Source organism: Botrytis deweyae (assembly GCF_014898535.1).
Source record: "Botrytis deweyae strain B1 chromosome Unknown BDEW_033, whole genome shotgun sequence".
NCBI classification, from domain to species: domain Eukaryota; kingdom Fungi; phylum Ascomycota; class Leotiomycetes; order Helotiales; family Sclerotiniaceae; genus Botrytis; species Botrytis deweyae.
This window is the reverse complement of record NW_024066240.1, coordinates 324,994-340,777: the sequence shown is the minus strand read 5'-3', so window position 1 is coordinate 340,777 and position 15,784 is coordinate 324,994. Positions and strand designations below refer to the sequence as shown.

The window sequence follows — 15,784 nt, the reverse complement described above, 5'->3', positions numbered from 1 at the left end:
GTATTATTATATTATAAGCTATTATTCAACTAAATAAGTATACTTTTCGATTAATATATTTCGATCTTAGCCCTAATACATGAGGAGATGTTAGATTAAATCTAATATCATATTTTTCGAGCGTAATATTAAGCTTTATATTTATTGATTGATTTGAATAAAGATATTTGTTGAATGTGATATTGAGTTTAGTAAAGTATTGAGTAGAATATGTTAGTTTGAAGAGATTTTGAGTGTTTTTTTGTATAGTGGTTGATGGTGAAGAGTAAGTCTTTGATGCTGATGAGATATGTTTGAAGGGAATCAATATGTGTTGTTTTAGATATATTAGCTTTTTTCAGATATGTAAGAAATTAATTTAAAGATATTCTGATTATTAAGATAGTTTTATTGCAGCTATTAATTCCAATCTTATATTCATGATTATCTTGTTTTATATCTCACTTTTTCTTTCTGATTATTACTTTTCATAAAAATATATTAATAAATTAAGTTTCTTTTCTTCTTCTTTTTCAACTTACTACCTCATCTCATAATCCCCTCTCAACCTCCTCTTCTCTTCCCCTCCCTCCCAAAAATCCCTCTAATCCCCCTCCCCCACCTCCTCCACACCACCCTTCCCTTTCCCCTCCCCTCTCCCCCTCTCTCTGCACCCTCCTCCCCCAAAAACCTCTCCCAATACCCCTCCCACCCCTCCCAAAACCCTACACACCCCTCTTCCCAACCCCCCCAATACAACACCTCCCCCATCCAACTCGGCATCGCTTCTTCCCGCACCCCCTGCTCCTCACTCAATTCCTGCACAACAAGCCTCTTCATCTCCTCTCCTTTTTCGCGGAGTTCCATATTCAGGAGTGAGATTCGATGGGTGAGTTTTTGTCGCGCGAGTTCGTTTTCGTGCGCGCAGAGCGCGAGGTGTGCGTACCGTCGCGAACGGAGGAGTTTGTTGTAGAGGTGGTGGTCGAGGTGGGAGAGGGAGGAGAGGGGGGGTGGGGCGTAGGAGGGGGAATGAGAGGAGGGGGAGAGAGAGGATGATGGTGATAGGGATTGATGGGGTGAGGAGGCTGTGCGGTTGTATTTCGATTGGGACTGCAGATATGGTTTATCGGGGTGGGAGTGAAAGTATTCCATTATTTGCGCATCAAGAGTTTCTTGGTATGATTCTAAAGATGGGGTTTCGGGTGCGTGGAGAGAAGTGGGAGATGAGGAGGAGGAAGAGTAGGCATATTCAGATGGAGATGTATGGTTCGAATACTCGGAGTCGGAATTGGAGTCTATGGTGTAAATAGAAGCGGGAGGTGTAGGAGGATTTCTGTGGGAAGTATTAGATTGCTTTTGAGGAGTTGATGTTTGGGTATGTGAATTTGAATGGGCTTTTGAAGATGGATCTTGGAGTGTTTTCTTGGTATTGGCTTTTGATGGCATGTTGATTTTGATGACAGAGAGAAAAAATAATGGATTAATGAAGAATCGATAGAAATGGATAAACTTGTTGAAGGTTTCTCACTCGGTATAGTATGCAATATATGGAGAAAATAATATACAAGAAATAATTATATCGAATGCTGACTTCGGCCGGGTTTGTAGGTTATATATATGACACTATATTATTCTTCTACCTGTATTTTTTGGGCCGTGTATTGCCAACAAGACGGTCCTTGGTCAGACATTGGGTCAATAAAACAGAATTTTTAATTCCGTCATAGTGAGGCCGGAATAGAGACCGAATGTTCTGTAGGGCTGAGATCTCGGATCTGGAACATTTTTTGGAGTGGATTTTTTCGGGGTCGGGAAGTAGGTCGGGGAAGGAAAAGAAATAGGTTGAGTCGAGACAAGGCTCCTAGAAAATAAACTACAAATGCGGCACAACCATTGTCCAATCCGGCGTCCCATACGCGCCGACCGGCAACTTCCTAATACTAATAAATGCCTCGACCACCAAGTAAATTCTCGCAACCACATATGCTATACCACAAACTGTACACAAAAACCCAATCACCAAATAGCTACTCCAATGTTCTTTCAAAGCTAGAAAACGATCCCAGAACTGGTCGATGGGCTTAATAGCCCGAGCAAGTCCATTGATAAATAACCATAATAGTCCAGAAAGGGCGATATATACAGCGCTGGCTCTCCACATCCATTGTTCGAAGAGAGAGGGAAAATAATCATACCAGGCCGCTGCATGCACGGCTCCAAACGCAATGCTGGCTAGCCATAATGTCATGCCCATGACGAGACCACCAGTGCTACGGAGGAGATCTTCACCGGGCCAGTTACCCGCGGAGAGAGAAACGAGTTGTTCGATTAGAGGCTCGTGAATATGGTGGGCGGGCTGGCCAGGAGAAGCTGGAATGGTGTTGATAGTAAAACGGGAGCGGAGCGCAGGGTGGGTATGGATTGCTTTTGCTGCTAGTTGCCAACGGGTAAGTTGCTCAAGACTAGCATTAAGTAGGTATTTAGTATTTTCTGTTTGATCGGGATCTCGTTTGGAAGAACCGTTGGCGTTTAGGTCTGATCTTGATGGGACAAAGAATCCGAATGTAGATCTTTGGGCCGACTCATACAATTCGGTAGTTGCTGCATTGATGTCGAAATTATGGGATTTCTCCGGGGTGAGACTGGACGGCGTTCTCTGGATTTCAAGCCCCTCCTGAATTCCATCAGACGCCACCGGAGGCACATATGCAAATCTCGAAAGTTCGGAATCCTTCCACGATCTCTTGAGAATACCGGGATGTTTGCTATCATGTCCACTGATTTGACTGCTCATATACATATACGCACACAAAGGCTTTACCCAATCTCCCTCGAGTTTCGTGGGTACCATTATAGAACGTGGTTTATGCCACCACAGTAAATAAATGATGAATGCACAGAGAACGTGGCCCAGTGTGTTTACCTCCAAAAGGGTGACTGGGAGCCCAGTAACAAGTCGTCCAATAACTTGTACTAACATCCATCCAGCTTGGAGGATAACGAGGAGTTTTGCCATGGTATCTGCTTTGCTTTTATCCAATATCTCGCGTTTGGTTATGTCTGGAAGGTGACCGCATTCCGCGAGTAAATTGACACCACGCGCGGTAAGCGTCAGACGTTGATAGTTGGGGATGAATGTCGGCGTATTGTCCTCGGAATTTTCGAAATCGAAAACAAATCCACCCATGCCGGCGTAAAAGCCATGAACAATGGTCCATGGTGAAATGATATCATGTACTTCAACTCTGGTCGATTTGTCATCAAGCTATTAATTTTAAGTAACTTGGTCAGTCACTCTCCTGATAAATTGTACTGTCCATGGAAAGGCAAATCCTCCTTTCCGCACGAGTTTCTCGTTGAAATTTTTGTGGAATCTGAAGATCCAGAAATATAGCTCAGACTGAAAGAGAATATTCAGGGATACATACCTCTGAGGATTGTGTACGAGACTGTTCACTCGGAGATGGTGTCACAGCCTCAGCAATTCTATCCTGAACCAACGCTTTCAAAGCAGTCGCAGAATTATACTGTCTCCAAGCCGCAAATACCACCAACTCCGGAGCAAAAATACCTACAACACCCCATTTGATTCCTCTTATAAACTCCTGAATCGTAGGGTGATAAGGTCTTGGAATATTAAGATGCATTGCCGACCAAACACAAAGTGATAATGTCAATAGACAAGAAACGACGAGGGAAAATGTTCCTCGTCCATTGGGATCTGACACCCAGCCAGTGGTTGTCTCGTTGCTTGGTTTGAGAAATGGCGCACATGTTGATATATCGAATAAAAAGAAATAGAACAAGAAATAAGATGTAGATAATAGCATCGTGATGGTAATAGCGAGCTGTGGAAAAACAGCAAGCGACTAGTTTGTATTTCGCGCGAAATCTGGTGGGCCCACACGTTGGGACTTAACATCACTTAATGTTATTCCTCAACTCATATCTCTAATTTTATCGACACCGGCCGTGCCTCAATTGTTTCATGTATAGAAATAATATGACTTCGTATTGGACAAAATGCGAATGCAACCCAAAGAAGATTCTGCAGGACACCCTCCAACACCAGGTTTCCCATGTAGGTAGAATCGGTCGTTACCAACAGAGAAGCAACCCGTGGACATCGTTGATATAAATATACAAGTGTATGATAGGTATTTTTTTGGCACACACACTTCGGGGCATAAGCGCCGGCTGGGGTTGTATGCAAGGTTGAATAGAAACGGAAGGTTGCATTGTGATTCCTCGCGCCGCTCACGTGATACGGAGTCGAGGAGCTGACCTCCTTATCCCTTTTTTATCTCTTTGTGAAGTATTGAAAGATAGAGCCCTATTTTTTTGTTTCGTTACATACATGTGTTACTGTTTGTGAAATTAGTTTGTTGCGATTCTCAAATATGTTTTCAAGACCAATACAGCGTTCTGATAGGAAAAATCAAAACACTATCAAAGTTGTCGCGGGACAGCCAGCCATCAGTAGTAAAGCAAGACTTCGAGGTAGAGGAGATCTGGGCGGCTATAGTCTAGGAAGTAACCTACTCGAATGGCATGAACTTCGTAAGTTCCTTTGAATTATCCGCGGGCTTTACAATGACTAACAGTGTGCTGGAGAAAATTGGCAGCAGTTAGTTTGGTTTCTAGAATTCTTACAGTGGGAATTAGCTGAGATGTTTGATCCCCTAGAGACAATGAATACATCTTATCAGGATATAGGTGACTTCTGCCTTATATCCTACTATGAATTCGTAATCGCGCGACTAATATAACACAGACCTGCCTCGAATTCACTCCTCGCGTCTCTACGGAGCTTATGTCATATACATAACGAGACAAGTAAAGTTGCTTCGTTTGAAAAGATATCAATACATGGCTAATCAGAAATCGCACGTTTAGTCAACATATACTCTCATCTATTCGGCTCGATACTCTTCGCCACTCTTCCATTTTCTCTCTATAGACAAATCGCTCCACGTTATGCCACTGCAACGATAGCAGATATTGTCGTGTTCTCGACGTTTTTCTTTGGAGTAGCTATTTGTTTTCTACTTTCAGCTACGTATGTTCAGTGAGATGTCCAATAGATGCTTCTCTTAGCTGAAGCCTCAATAGTTTCCATCTTCTAGCGAATCACAGTAAGAGGGTTAATGCACTTGGCAATCAACTCGATTATCTAGGGGTGGTCATCTTGATGTGGGGTTCCACGATCCCGACTGTTTATTATGGATTTTACTGCGATCCAGCTATTCAGGAAACATATTGGACAATGGTAAATGTGCACTTCTTATTAGAAGAACTGGCTAATAATAAAATCAGGTATCGCTCTCGGCAGCGGCCTGTGCAGTCACAACTCTCCATCCCAAGTTCCGTCATTCGGCCTTTCGTCCATATAGAGCAATTATGTACAGTTGTCTAGGGCTTTCCTCTATCACCTTCGTTATTCATGGTCTCATACTTTACGGGTATGAAACGCAAAATTGGAGAATGAGTTTAGATTGGATGGGCATCATGGCTGGGTTCAATTTGTTTGGTGCTTTTGCTTATGCTGCAAGGGTAAGCTAAATCTTGCATAATTACTCCATTTGCTTGATAATCTTGCAAGTCCGAGTTCAAGAACAGAGATGAATTGTAACACTGAGGGCTAACAAAGACATTCATAGATACCAGAGAAATGGTTTCCACGTCGACACGACATCTTAGGTTCAAGTCATCAGATTCTCCATTTTATGGTTATTTTTGCGGGATTGGCACACATGGCTGGGCTTTTGAGAGCATTTGACCATATACACTCAGATACATTCCAGTGTGTTTGATTTGGTTCAAATACTACGAGAAATTTGCGCCACTGTGGTTTGGGGGGAGGGGGCGCGACTGTAAAGGGGCCCAGAAGGTTGCACATACGAAAAAAGGTGCATATGGTTTTCGAAATTCTCTTCAGACGTCTAGCTAGGAGACAATTTAACCCCAATGTTCCCTTGAGAATATTCTCAAATATATCTGCCGTGGACTGAGATTGTTGGCTTCGTGGAAAAATAAGAGAGAGGTTATCTTGATTTCTTTCTATTGCGTGATCAAATCTAACCTGTAGCAAGTCGCTTGCGAAGATTCACCTTGTGATGTTTCAAAATCTTCTACTCTTTCTTATTTGCTCGTGTATGCTTTCCTTTCTTTGAGAATCTTTTCGATACCGCGGAAATCATCTGATTAAACCAATAGAAATTCAAAAGCGTCAATATAGTATTCGTTCCCAGATAGCCCCAAGCCAACCATGTTGGTAGCGACAGCTCATTGGATTCTCCGGAGAATCTGAAGAGTTCCCATTCTGATGCACTAGGAAATCCGGGCTCCGGAGCAATTATTGCACTGGGGGTATGGAAAGAACTCCATATATCCTGATACAATCTTGCGGATTGGTAGACACCCCACACAAGACGGCATGAGAAGAACATAACGAGGAGTACTATGCCATTGTAAAGTTGTGCTTTGGAACCCGTCATATTGAGCTTATCGAAGAACCAGTGAATATTGAGGAATGGGGTGGAGAGTTCGTAAAGGACGAAGTTCAGACCATAATAATTCGCAAATGGCCTCTAAAAAAATTGTTGTATTAGCTTAATACAGTATAGTGATGATGGATACGTGTGCAAATAGAAACTAAGAAATAAATCAAAACTCACGAAACCAATGCCAACCACTAAAAGTGCACATATGGCATGTATTAACGAGCTCCATCCAAGAACATCTAGATGAACTACACTAGCCATCAAATCCCATAAGAAATAACCCATAGCAAAAGCTTGGACAAGACCTCCAGCCCCAGTGTATCCCCATATTCTTCCCCGCCAGTCCATGTTCCATCGTTCATCATCTGTCCATTGCACCCACAAGGCCAATGTACATATCACAGTAGATTGAACAAATGAGACAAAATGAATGTTCCAGTTGATCTTGCCTCGATGAGAAAGCGAAGGGTATGTTTTTGGAAAGAGTCGAGATGAAACAATTTGGGAGACATAAGTATCGACGATGGTGTAGAAACAAAATGCGATGATTATTTCATGTATGTGGTAAGGCAACGTTTGCAAGTCCAAAGAATCGGCCAAGACTTGTACTTTCGCGACAAAAATCTTAGGTGGAGGGAAGAATAGATCGAGCATTTTGAAAATTGCGTCGTAGATAATCGAAATGTTGTTACATTTCACAGGTATAAATATACTGGTGTGCGGCAAGAAGAGCCCTGAACTTTCAGCCTCGCAACGGTAGGACTACCTTGTCTCATCCCCCCTACCCTTGCCAAGAGGTCGTTTTTCATTGGAACTCACGACCGAGTGATGCTGCAATAACTTTTAAATCAGCCAAATGAGGCGAGACGCATCTTGTAAGGCGGTAGGTGATTGAACATTGGTTGGAAATGATCCGCCACCAACATCTTTATCCTGTCAGAACAGTCCAGTTCTTAGAGCGGCCATAGCAAGCAGTACACTCGTACAAGTTGGAGTATATAATTGGATGACAGGTAAGTTAAATGATGAATTTCGGAATGTCAACAGAAATTGCACGATAGTTGTCTGCGCAGCAGTCAAAACCTTTAGTTGAGGATTGATTTTCACACGATAAGAACAGTAGCGATTGCTAGACGGATTATTCAGCGACACAATTCCCGAAATATAACCTTAAGTCTTGTGACCTGGACGCCCGTGACACCACCTTGCCTCCTTGCGATCCTTCAACCCGTACAAAATCACCATCCCAAGTCCAAACACGACAATTATTCATCCCAACAATTTCTCATCACATCATAAGAAAATCAATTGCATCCTCCGCCCGTTCAAAACCTTAAAAGAACCTATAATCAGACGATATCAACGTACAGACGTGCATTCAACCCATGTTATTGAAACTTGGGACGTTTTAAGGTTGTCGGAGTTGATACACCTCCGTGCTTCATGTACTCGCTTGCTTACAATGCCATGGACGGACATGATTGAAGCCGAGGAGAGTTAAGGGTTGGCAATGGGATGAAAAGACTGGATTTCTTTTACATGGGCAGTAATAATGCTTGTGTTGCTATCGAGAAAGAGGAATGGTGGTTTGGGTGCGATTCGAGTATAAGACAGTTGTTGAAGAAAGATATACATACATACACCTAAAGTTAGGCTAACCCCCTGTCATATGCGAAGTTTTGCCATCATATGAAGAGACCGAATAGGGAGGCAATGTACACACCATTAAGGCCCAGCCTTACACATACTACCCCAAACATCTCCATTTATCAACCTTTAAGCAAAGCATCCAAAGATGATACACACCATCTCAACTTCAAAAGATAGTTACATGCCAAGCCTTCACTCCTGTCATCTTATCTCAATCATCATCCGTAGTTTTGGTTCCCGTCAAGAGACCTAACCCCTGGAGTTTTAAAACTCCCTTCCCCAAACACTTCAAAAGTCATTTCTGTTACAACCCCAACCTTCATGATGTCCTTGAATATTCTTGGAAGAAGGAATTGTATTGAAGTTACCTCATGTGTATCGCCAAGGTTGGAACAATCGGACAAGCATGTTGGAGATCATTCAATCTTCGTTTTTGCTTAATTATGCCTTCTTTCTCCCTCGATGTAGGTTTTGATTTTTTGATATTCATCTCTTGTATTTTACTTTGTCTACTGTTTCTTTCTCTCTTCGTCATTCTTCCTACTATCTCTTATAATATATACGTATTCTTTAATTGTTTTGTCGGCGAGTACGATATACATACATCAAGCGCTAGTCGCCATCAGTCTATTCTGCTCTATTCTATAATTTTTAGAAAGACTTATTCACACAGTAGTTCTCTAACTTCACAACTATTCATTCTATCAAAATGCATTTCACTCAGTCTCTCCTCCTTTCCGCCTGGAGCATCAGCACTGTCTATGGTAAGTCCTATGCATGCCCTCTCTCCAATCTATCTAACCCTTCCTCCAGCCGCAGCCAATACAAGCACTTCTCAAACCCATATAGTCCGCGTCGGCCAGGCCAACAATAGCACTGCACTTAGATACTTCCCCGACAACATTTCAGCCAAAGTAGGCGATACAATCCAGTTTCAATTCGCAGCCGGAAACCACACCGTTACCCAATCCACTTTCGACGCACCCTGCGTTCCAATTAGCCAAAGCTCAAATAACACAGGTGTTTATAGTGGCTTTATGAATGTAGCTGCTGGATTGAATAGTACGGGTATGGTACCAGTATTCAGCATGCCGGTTAAGGTCGCTACACCTTTGTGGTTTTATTGTAGTCAGGGAAAGCATTGTCAAAATGGAATGGTTTTGGTGGTCAACGAGAAGTAAGTTTCTTCTCTTAATCAACCATGTAATTTATACTAATACCTCACAGCACCGCAGCGAACTCAACCCGCTCTCTCGCAAACTTCGCAGCACTAGCAGCAAAAGCCACAAAAAATATCGCCCCTACATCCAACGGTACTTCGTCCACTTCTTCTTCCTCTTCCTCGACTTCTAATTCGGGCTCTTCGGGATCAACGGGCTCTTCCTCGGGCTCTTCCTCCGGCTCTTCGGGCTCAGATTCCTCATCCACAGCAACAACACTCTCTCCAGCCTCAGGTACATCTTCTAGTAACAGCGGCGATTCATCTGCAGCTGCATCCGGAACAGCCACCACCAGCACGAGTCTTACGGCCGCTACTGCAAATGCAGGAAATAGATTTGGAGTCCACAATGCGATGGGATATGTGGGCGCACTTGGAGCTGGTGTAATGGTTTTGCTGTGAGGGGTTGATTGATAAGTTCGATGATGGATGATGGAAAAGAGATATCTAAAAGATGAGAGAAAAGTAAATTTGGTGGAAATAATGCGGAAAATAAAAGAAAAGATGATTCGTTAATGTATCACTATGCATATATGCATTATACCGCGATCCTGTGGACGGGACGCGATGATGGCGTATGGAGATTACTCTCTACTTTTTTTTTTGTTTAATTCGCTGGATGATAAAGCGATGTATCATGATGAGATAGAATAGATGATGTCTGTCATATCCATATAACTTTCGTCATCATGTATGTACATGTGAAGTGCTCGTTCATACTAGAGTCAAATGCACTAGACAAGATTAGATAGTTAATAACTGGCCCTCTTGAACAATATTCAGATTGGAGATAGATGGCTCCTTGACTTCATCCATGAAATCCCATGGTGAGGATATATAAAAGATTACAGATAGGATCTTTGTATCAGAAAACCCGCCCGTTGACACTCCCCTCAAATCTCCTGATAACGCCAAATCTCGCCACGCTGCTTTAATAGAAAGAGAACTTCTCGTAGATAAACATTCGTGCCAGCGAAGACCCAAATCAGCAAGTTCGCTTCTATGCTTCCAATTATAAATTCGTATCTCCCCTTCAGAAATCCAACAACAACTGCGGCGCCATCTTCTCCAAATCTTCCACCTCCCAAAACCCACCACCTCTTCCACTACCCCTCTCCGCGTACCTCACCCTCGCAATTGCCTCCCGAACAAACGTATCCATATATTTTCCCACCGCTTTATTCGCTTCTTTCGAAATCCGCGTGTTAGGCTCTGCAAAAAGTTCGTGCATAATTTTAGAGAGCAGATCATTAGGAATTGTTGTGCGGTTCTCAGAGTCCGAATCTGATTCCTCTGCTGGGTTTTGGTGGGTAGATGTTGAGGCGGCGTTGCGAGGGGTAGGACGAGGTGGAGAAATCATTTCGAGCTCGGAATCAGAGGATTGGGGATCGCCGTTGTCTTTTGTCTTGGAGGTTGAGGATTTAGCTGTGGATGTAGATGTAGATGTTGATGCTTTGCCTTTCCCTTTTGATATAGGTGGTTGTGATGCGAATGGATCATCGCTATCCTCGTCGACTTCCATTTCATCATTTTTATCCTTTTCCGACTCTGAATCTGAGTCTAAATCTGAGTCTTCGAGTTGAGGAGTGGGAGTTTTGGACGCGCGCGGTTGCTTGGAAACTGGCGGTTTGACTGTGGATTTAGTTTTGGGGGTGGTAGATGTGGAAGTTGTGCCTTTGGGACGTCCGCGAGGTTTGGATTGCCCGGAGGGACGAGGGGGATTAAATGGTTTTGGGGGCATGTTTGTGGGTGGATGGGCAATTGAAAGGGCGATCAAGGTGATTGTGAGCTTGCTTATGTATTGTATACGATATATGATGTGCGGCGGACGATGTGGATGTGCAGATAATTGCAGCAGTAATTTGAATCCAAATTCTTTTCGCTGAGAGAGTTGAAGAAGCTGAGAGACGCGACGCGAAATGGAACGTTAACATGTGACGCAAGAAAATGCAAATACGGTGACCTTTCCGCACACACTTCGGAAAATTATCCAACATCGACATCAACAAAGCAGTAAAAGAAACTCAGTATTACTCGATTTAGTTTAGGCTGTTGAAAAAATGAATTATATTCGTTAGATGTGCAACAAAACGTCTGAAATGGATGCTAGGGATATGGTAGAGGATGGTGAATCGATGAGAAGGAAAGGGAGGTTGATTCTAGTGAATCTTTGAACCTCCCTTTCCTCGAATTTGAGGTGAATGTCTAAGATGCTTCGGGTGATCACAGGGCGAGTATATTTTGAAAGGGAGATCCAATAGCTCAGATCATTCAGAGTCTTCCGCGAACTCACAGAATTTCAGGATGAAGTATTGGTAGCATGGCGATGTTTTCTTTCCCATGCACTCGAGCCCAAACCTGGCGCAACATCTTCTCGGGTGTCAGCATCGCTGACTCTAAGATCTTTGATGTACTTTTCCCATATCTCTTTTCATATGGTAGAAGGTGATCGAAGTTTAGCCATGAATGAAGTTCGCGTGATTTGAACGAATTCTCAGGAGGACTGTGCTTCATCTGCGGAAAAGTAGCTGCCAGGTGTGAAGATTCGAGAGCATTTCTCGTTTGAGGATTTAAAGAAAGGGGTCAATCATTGGACTTATCAAAGTGAAGTTCACGATTCTCTGTTTCTGGGATATCACAATCTAAGTCCTGGCCAGCGTGTCAAGAATGACCTAGCATTACTCCTCTTCTGGAGTTTGCTTCGATAAACATCTCGCGAGAGTTAGGATTTCTCTTTGCCACTCACATACCATACGAATCAACTCACAGACCTAGTAATCAAGGGCACCCATCAATCTCAGCAAATTAACTACTGTAACATATTATAACTATCTTCTACACACTACATAAACATGAACTAAACGACAGCAGACGGTAATGCCTGCGGATATATATGCAAAATAAACAAAAGAAAACTTTTGGGCCACGCCAAGTCCACAAGGGTAAAAGGTATCTATCTATCTTCCGTTTCCTTTGTCGGTGCAATCATCAAACACACTCTATACCAACGCCGTTTTCTTGCTGTTCGGAGTGAGATTCAAGGATATTACCCACCACGCACGAATGCTTCGCTCGCTATACCCCCCTCCTTTTCAGTTTCGCTTCCTTTGGTAAGAAAGGAGACGAATGTGAAATTATATACAATGGAAATATTTATTTTGTAGATTTTGTTCGTGTGACATTGAATCGATGGATGATGAAGGATCTGTCGTTGAGATTTATATGTCGATCGATGAACCTCGGGATTAGATGATGTTTGTAATACTCATCCGTTCGTTGCCGCGGCTTCTGTCGTCTCTTCGAGCCGGAGGACTTGTTTGTGGTTTTGCTGTAATTGGTCCCATTCCACCCCCTCCGATTGATCCTCCTGTTGAGCCGCCCATTCCTCCTGCTACTCCGGGCGCTACACCCAAGCCTAATCCAAATACGCCTCGAGGCTCGGGCAAATATGCATTTCCTTGTCCTTGTCCAGGGAGAGATCCAGAACCTGGCACAGGCCCAGGCGCATTAGATTCTCTAGCCAAAATATCCACTAAATATTGCACTCTTTCCCACCCACCCCAGTCTCTCGCTTCTGCCTCCCCAAGCACCAAAAGTCCCCCACTTAATCCACTCATACCTCCCATCTCCCTGTCTCTGTCTCCCTCTCTTGATAATGTAGGACTAGTCACACCCGCTCCTCCAGCAACATTGGGACTCCTCATCCCCATCGCCTCTCTGCCTTGCCAAATCCAACTCTCATCTCCACCTTGCAGATCTCCACTCAAGTATGCCAATACCTCCTCATCCATATCAAATATTCCTATCCTCTGACTGGAATTTTGACCTAAATACACCTGTTCCCTACTTTTATTGTCCAAACCCCTCTTCTTATCAATCAATACACCCAAAAAGAATCCAATATATCTTCCACAAGCCACATTAACCTCTCTCTCAAATCCAACATAAGCAAGCGCTCTAATACATGTCGCAGCGGCGTCGAATCGTCCTCCAAAGAGTAAAAACAAAGTGCATCGCCATATATGCATACAAATCATCGCGCTAGTGCTTTGGCCCCAGCTTCGATTTTGCGAGGATAGTGGGCTTGTGGAACTTTGAGGGAGAGCGCGAGAGAGTATAGAAGCACTGTTCATAGAGTCGAGAATACAGGATTCGATAGCGGATGCGCGTAGATCGGGTGGCGAAGAAGTAGTGAGATTGTGGCGGTGAAGTGAGAGACGTGCGTTTAGAAGGTGGTAGATTGGGACGAGAGTTGTGGATTCGAGAGGGTCGGAGGAAGAGAGATGGAAAGGGAGCGGAAAAGCGGATAGACAGTTTGTAAAATATGTGTCGAATATAGAGATTGTGGAAGGGGGAATAATGGGTAATTTGAGGGTCTTGAGGAGAGACCCTATGGCGCGCATGGTATAGATAATTGGAAGAAGATAGGTTGACGGCATGCTTGTTTGTGCGCTATTTTGAGGCGCAGGTGGAGACCGATAGCCCAAATAAAATTCATCAATGGGGTTAGGGAGATTAACATCGCAATCTGCGTCGTCGATAAGAAGGGGTCTTCCAAGTTCAAGCGACATGTGCCGGTCCCAAATATAGATTCCCCACCATACTCTTCTGCGCATTTCATCTTCAACTAATTGCCACGGTCCCGTCTCGCAATGAAGGCCCAAATCTTGTCCAATTCGAATACTTGATCCAAGCCATGTCCACGCTGACGATTTAAGATTCATTTCGTAAAGAAATATACTGGTAAGGAGCGCTGAACGCGCATGATCTATGCAGTAATCGTCGTTCCAAAGATCTGTAAGGTTTATGGATAGTTCTATGTATTCTTTACCTTTGTAAGGTCTTTGAATACTAGGCTCTGTGCTGAAAAGAACTCCCACTGCCATCACCGCAAAGAATAATGCAGTCCAGTTCCGTGATATAGTTTCCAAAGAGCCCTTTTTGTAAACTTCTTCATACTCGCGCTCAAAGTTTGGCCAATGGAGTATGGGTGTTACTAGATGTATGGAAGAATAATAGGCTCTCAGGAGGTGATCTGCGAGATGCTTAGGAGGTAGTTCGGGAGGCGGAGAAGTTCTGTTTACTGGTGATCCTATTTGTCGGTATGGAGCTGGAGTTTTGAAGATTCCATGGCTATAGTTCCCGATGCTTGATTGTATTTTTGACAAATCGTGTAGCAGAGGGGCTCTTGGTCTCTTTTTAGGTTGCGATCCAATCTCTGGTAAGTAAATGGAAGTCGAACCTTCATCAACATCCATTTGATCCTCTTTCATACTGAGCATGGCTCTCAATTGGTTATTCTCGCGCTTGACTTGGGCAATTTGTTTCTCCAAATCTTGAACTTGTTTGATGGAAGACATACGTCTATTTGTCTCTTTCGTAAATTGACATTTAACATTCCTACTAGAACACTCCGAACAGCTACTGGTTTCCGTTGCATCGCATTTAACTTTTCGTTCTCGACAGGCATCACAACTTGGATCCTTTCTGCGTTGTCGATACGCTCGCTTTTGCGCTTGCATATTTGCCGATGTCATTTGTCCAACAGAAGGGCCTGGAGTGCCGCTTGACGACCCATTTGATGCTATGGAATCCATGCCCATTCCGCCTGGAGAGGTAGTAGCAGAGCCATAACTGTGGTGGAAGGGACTTTGCCCGGGTGGCGGAAGCCCTGAAGTCATTGCCATGTGTTGTGGGTGAGGGATGTTTCCGGTCATTGGCCGTGGCGAAGCTCCCATTAACCCTCCTTCGTACAATCCTTGGGGCCTGGGAGAGGTCGCAGAAGATACCGAAGATGAATCATAAGATGATGTAGAAGGTATCGGTGATCTGGGATATGTATTATGCAATTGGTCCGTCATCGTTGGAGCACGCGGGATCTATCTCTTCAATTGATATAATGACTGTAGGTGAAGTTGATGTATCTATGAAACGAAAATACTGATAATGAAGTTGTGTATGCTTAAAGATGTCGTTATTGGTGGTTTAGCTTCATCGCTTGGTCGGTATGTACCGGTCTATAGAGTACTTGTGATAGAAAAGAGTGTATGAAAATGTTCTAATTGGAAAGCTCAGTGATAAGATCCACACAGCGTCTATAAGATCTAGTCATAAAACTTTTAGTCAGAATCAGGTAATCTTTCAAGTGCTCCGTGTGTTGAAGATCTGAAAGATTCGCGATGCGCCGCAGGGGAAAGAGTATTGTGCAACGTTGAAAGCTGCCAAAATCCGACGCACGCCTGCAGTGTGCTCAAGCTAGAATTTCCCCCACTGAATCTTCAATGCTAGATGTATCAAAAGTCGGCAGCTGATCCGTGAGGTGGAGGTGATTAATCTGTGACAGAACGGATATCAGCCAGTTATATCAAAGCAAATGGTCGCATATCGGGAAATACTAAATGCTTTAAAGGAGAATGACCATTTTGGGGCGGTA

The 15,784-nt window shown here is 43.5% G+C and overlaps 6 protein-coding genes across 6 annotated transcripts; 2 read left to right on the top strand and 4 right to left on the bottom strand.

Moving 5' to 3' along the window:
• Window positions 1-737: 737 nt before the first annotated feature.
• EAE98_010132 (uncharacterized protein) lies at window positions 738-4,061 on the bottom strand. Its single transcript, XM_038957753.1, has 2 exons — window positions 3,408-4,061; window positions 738-3,244 (listed from the first exon to the last, which is right to left on the bottom strand). The coding sequence occupies exons 1-2, from the start codon at window positions 3,807-3,809 to the stop codon at window positions 1,853-1,855; spliced, it is 1,794 nt and encodes a 597-aa protein (XP_038805979.1). The 5' UTR covers window positions 3,810-4,061; the 3' UTR covers window positions 738-1,852.
• Window positions 4,062-4,379: 318 nt separating this feature from the next.
• On the top strand, window positions 4,380-5,792 carry EAE98_010131 (uncharacterized protein; the record flags this gene model as incomplete). The annotated part of the gene is made up of 8 exons (XM_038957752.1): window positions 4,380-4,539; window positions 4,594-4,606; window positions 4,666-4,695; window positions 4,754-4,815; window positions 4,876-5,038; window positions 5,092-5,248; window positions 5,296-5,532; window positions 5,640-5,792. The coding sequence occupies 8 exons, from the start codon at window positions 4,380-4,382 to the stop codon at window positions 5,790-5,792; spliced, it is 975 nt and encodes a 324-aa protein (XP_038805978.1).
• Window positions 5,793-6,001: 209 nt separating this feature from the next.
• EAE98_010130 (uncharacterized protein) lies at window positions 6,002-7,136 on the bottom strand (the record flags this gene model as incomplete). Its single annotated transcript, XM_038957751.1, has 2 exons — window positions 6,002-6,569; window positions 6,657-7,136. 2 exons carry the CDS (start codon window positions 7,134-7,136, stop codon window positions 6,111-6,113), a joined length of 939 nt encoding a protein of 312 aa, XP_038805977.1. The 3' UTR covers window positions 6,002-6,110.
• Window positions 7,137-7,550: 414 nt separating this feature from the next.
• Window positions 7,551-10,162, top strand: EAE98_010129 (uncharacterized protein). Its single transcript, XM_038957750.1, has 3 exons — window positions 7,551-8,896; window positions 8,946-9,309; window positions 9,360-10,162. Exons 1-3 carry the CDS (start codon window positions 8,842-8,844, stop codon window positions 9,751-9,753), a joined length of 813 nt encoding a protein of 270 aa, XP_038805976.1. The 5' UTR covers window positions 7,551-8,841; the 3' UTR covers window positions 9,754-10,162.
• Window positions 10,163-10,384: 222 nt separating this feature from the next.
• Window positions 10,385-11,092, bottom strand: EAE98_010128 (uncharacterized protein; the record flags this gene model as incomplete). Its single annotated transcript, XM_038957749.1, has 1 exon — window positions 10,385-11,092. The coding sequence occupies one exon, from the start codon at window positions 11,090-11,092 to the stop codon at window positions 10,385-10,387; it is 708 nt and encodes a 235-aa protein (XP_038805975.1).
• Window positions 11,093-12,596: 1,504 nt separating this feature from the next.
• EAE98_010127 (uncharacterized protein) lies at window positions 12,597-15,212 on the bottom strand (the record flags this gene model as incomplete). Its single annotated transcript, XM_038957748.1, has 1 exon — window positions 12,597-15,212. One exon carries the CDS (start codon window positions 15,210-15,212, stop codon window positions 12,597-12,599), a length of 2,616 nt encoding a protein of 871 aa, XP_038805974.1.
• Between the last annotated feature and the right edge of the window lie 572 nt (window positions 15,213-15,784).

Excerpts from the sequence above, each read along its gene's own strand:
- EAE98_010129 (XM_038957750.1), top strand. The coding sequence starts at position 8,842 with ATGCATTTCACTCAGTCTCTCCTCCTTTCCGCCTGGAGCATCAGCACT. Across the intron at positions 8,897-8,945 it reads GAGCATCAGCACTGTCTATG|CCGCAGCCAATACAAGCACT; the intron begins GTAAGTCCTATG and ends CCCTTCCTCCAG. Across the intron at positions 9,310-9,359 it reads GTTTTGGTGGTCAACGAGAA|CACCGCAGCGAACTCAACCC; the intron begins GTAAGTTTCTTC and ends AATACCTCACAG.
- EAE98_010132 (XM_038957753.1), bottom strand. The coding sequence starts at position 3,809 with ATGCTATTATCTACATCTTATTTCTTGTTCTATTTCTTTTTATTCGAT. Across the intron at positions 3,245-3,407 it reads CTCGTACACAATCCTCAGAG|CTTGATGACAAATCGACCAG; the intron begins GTATGTATCCCT and ends TAAAATTAATAG.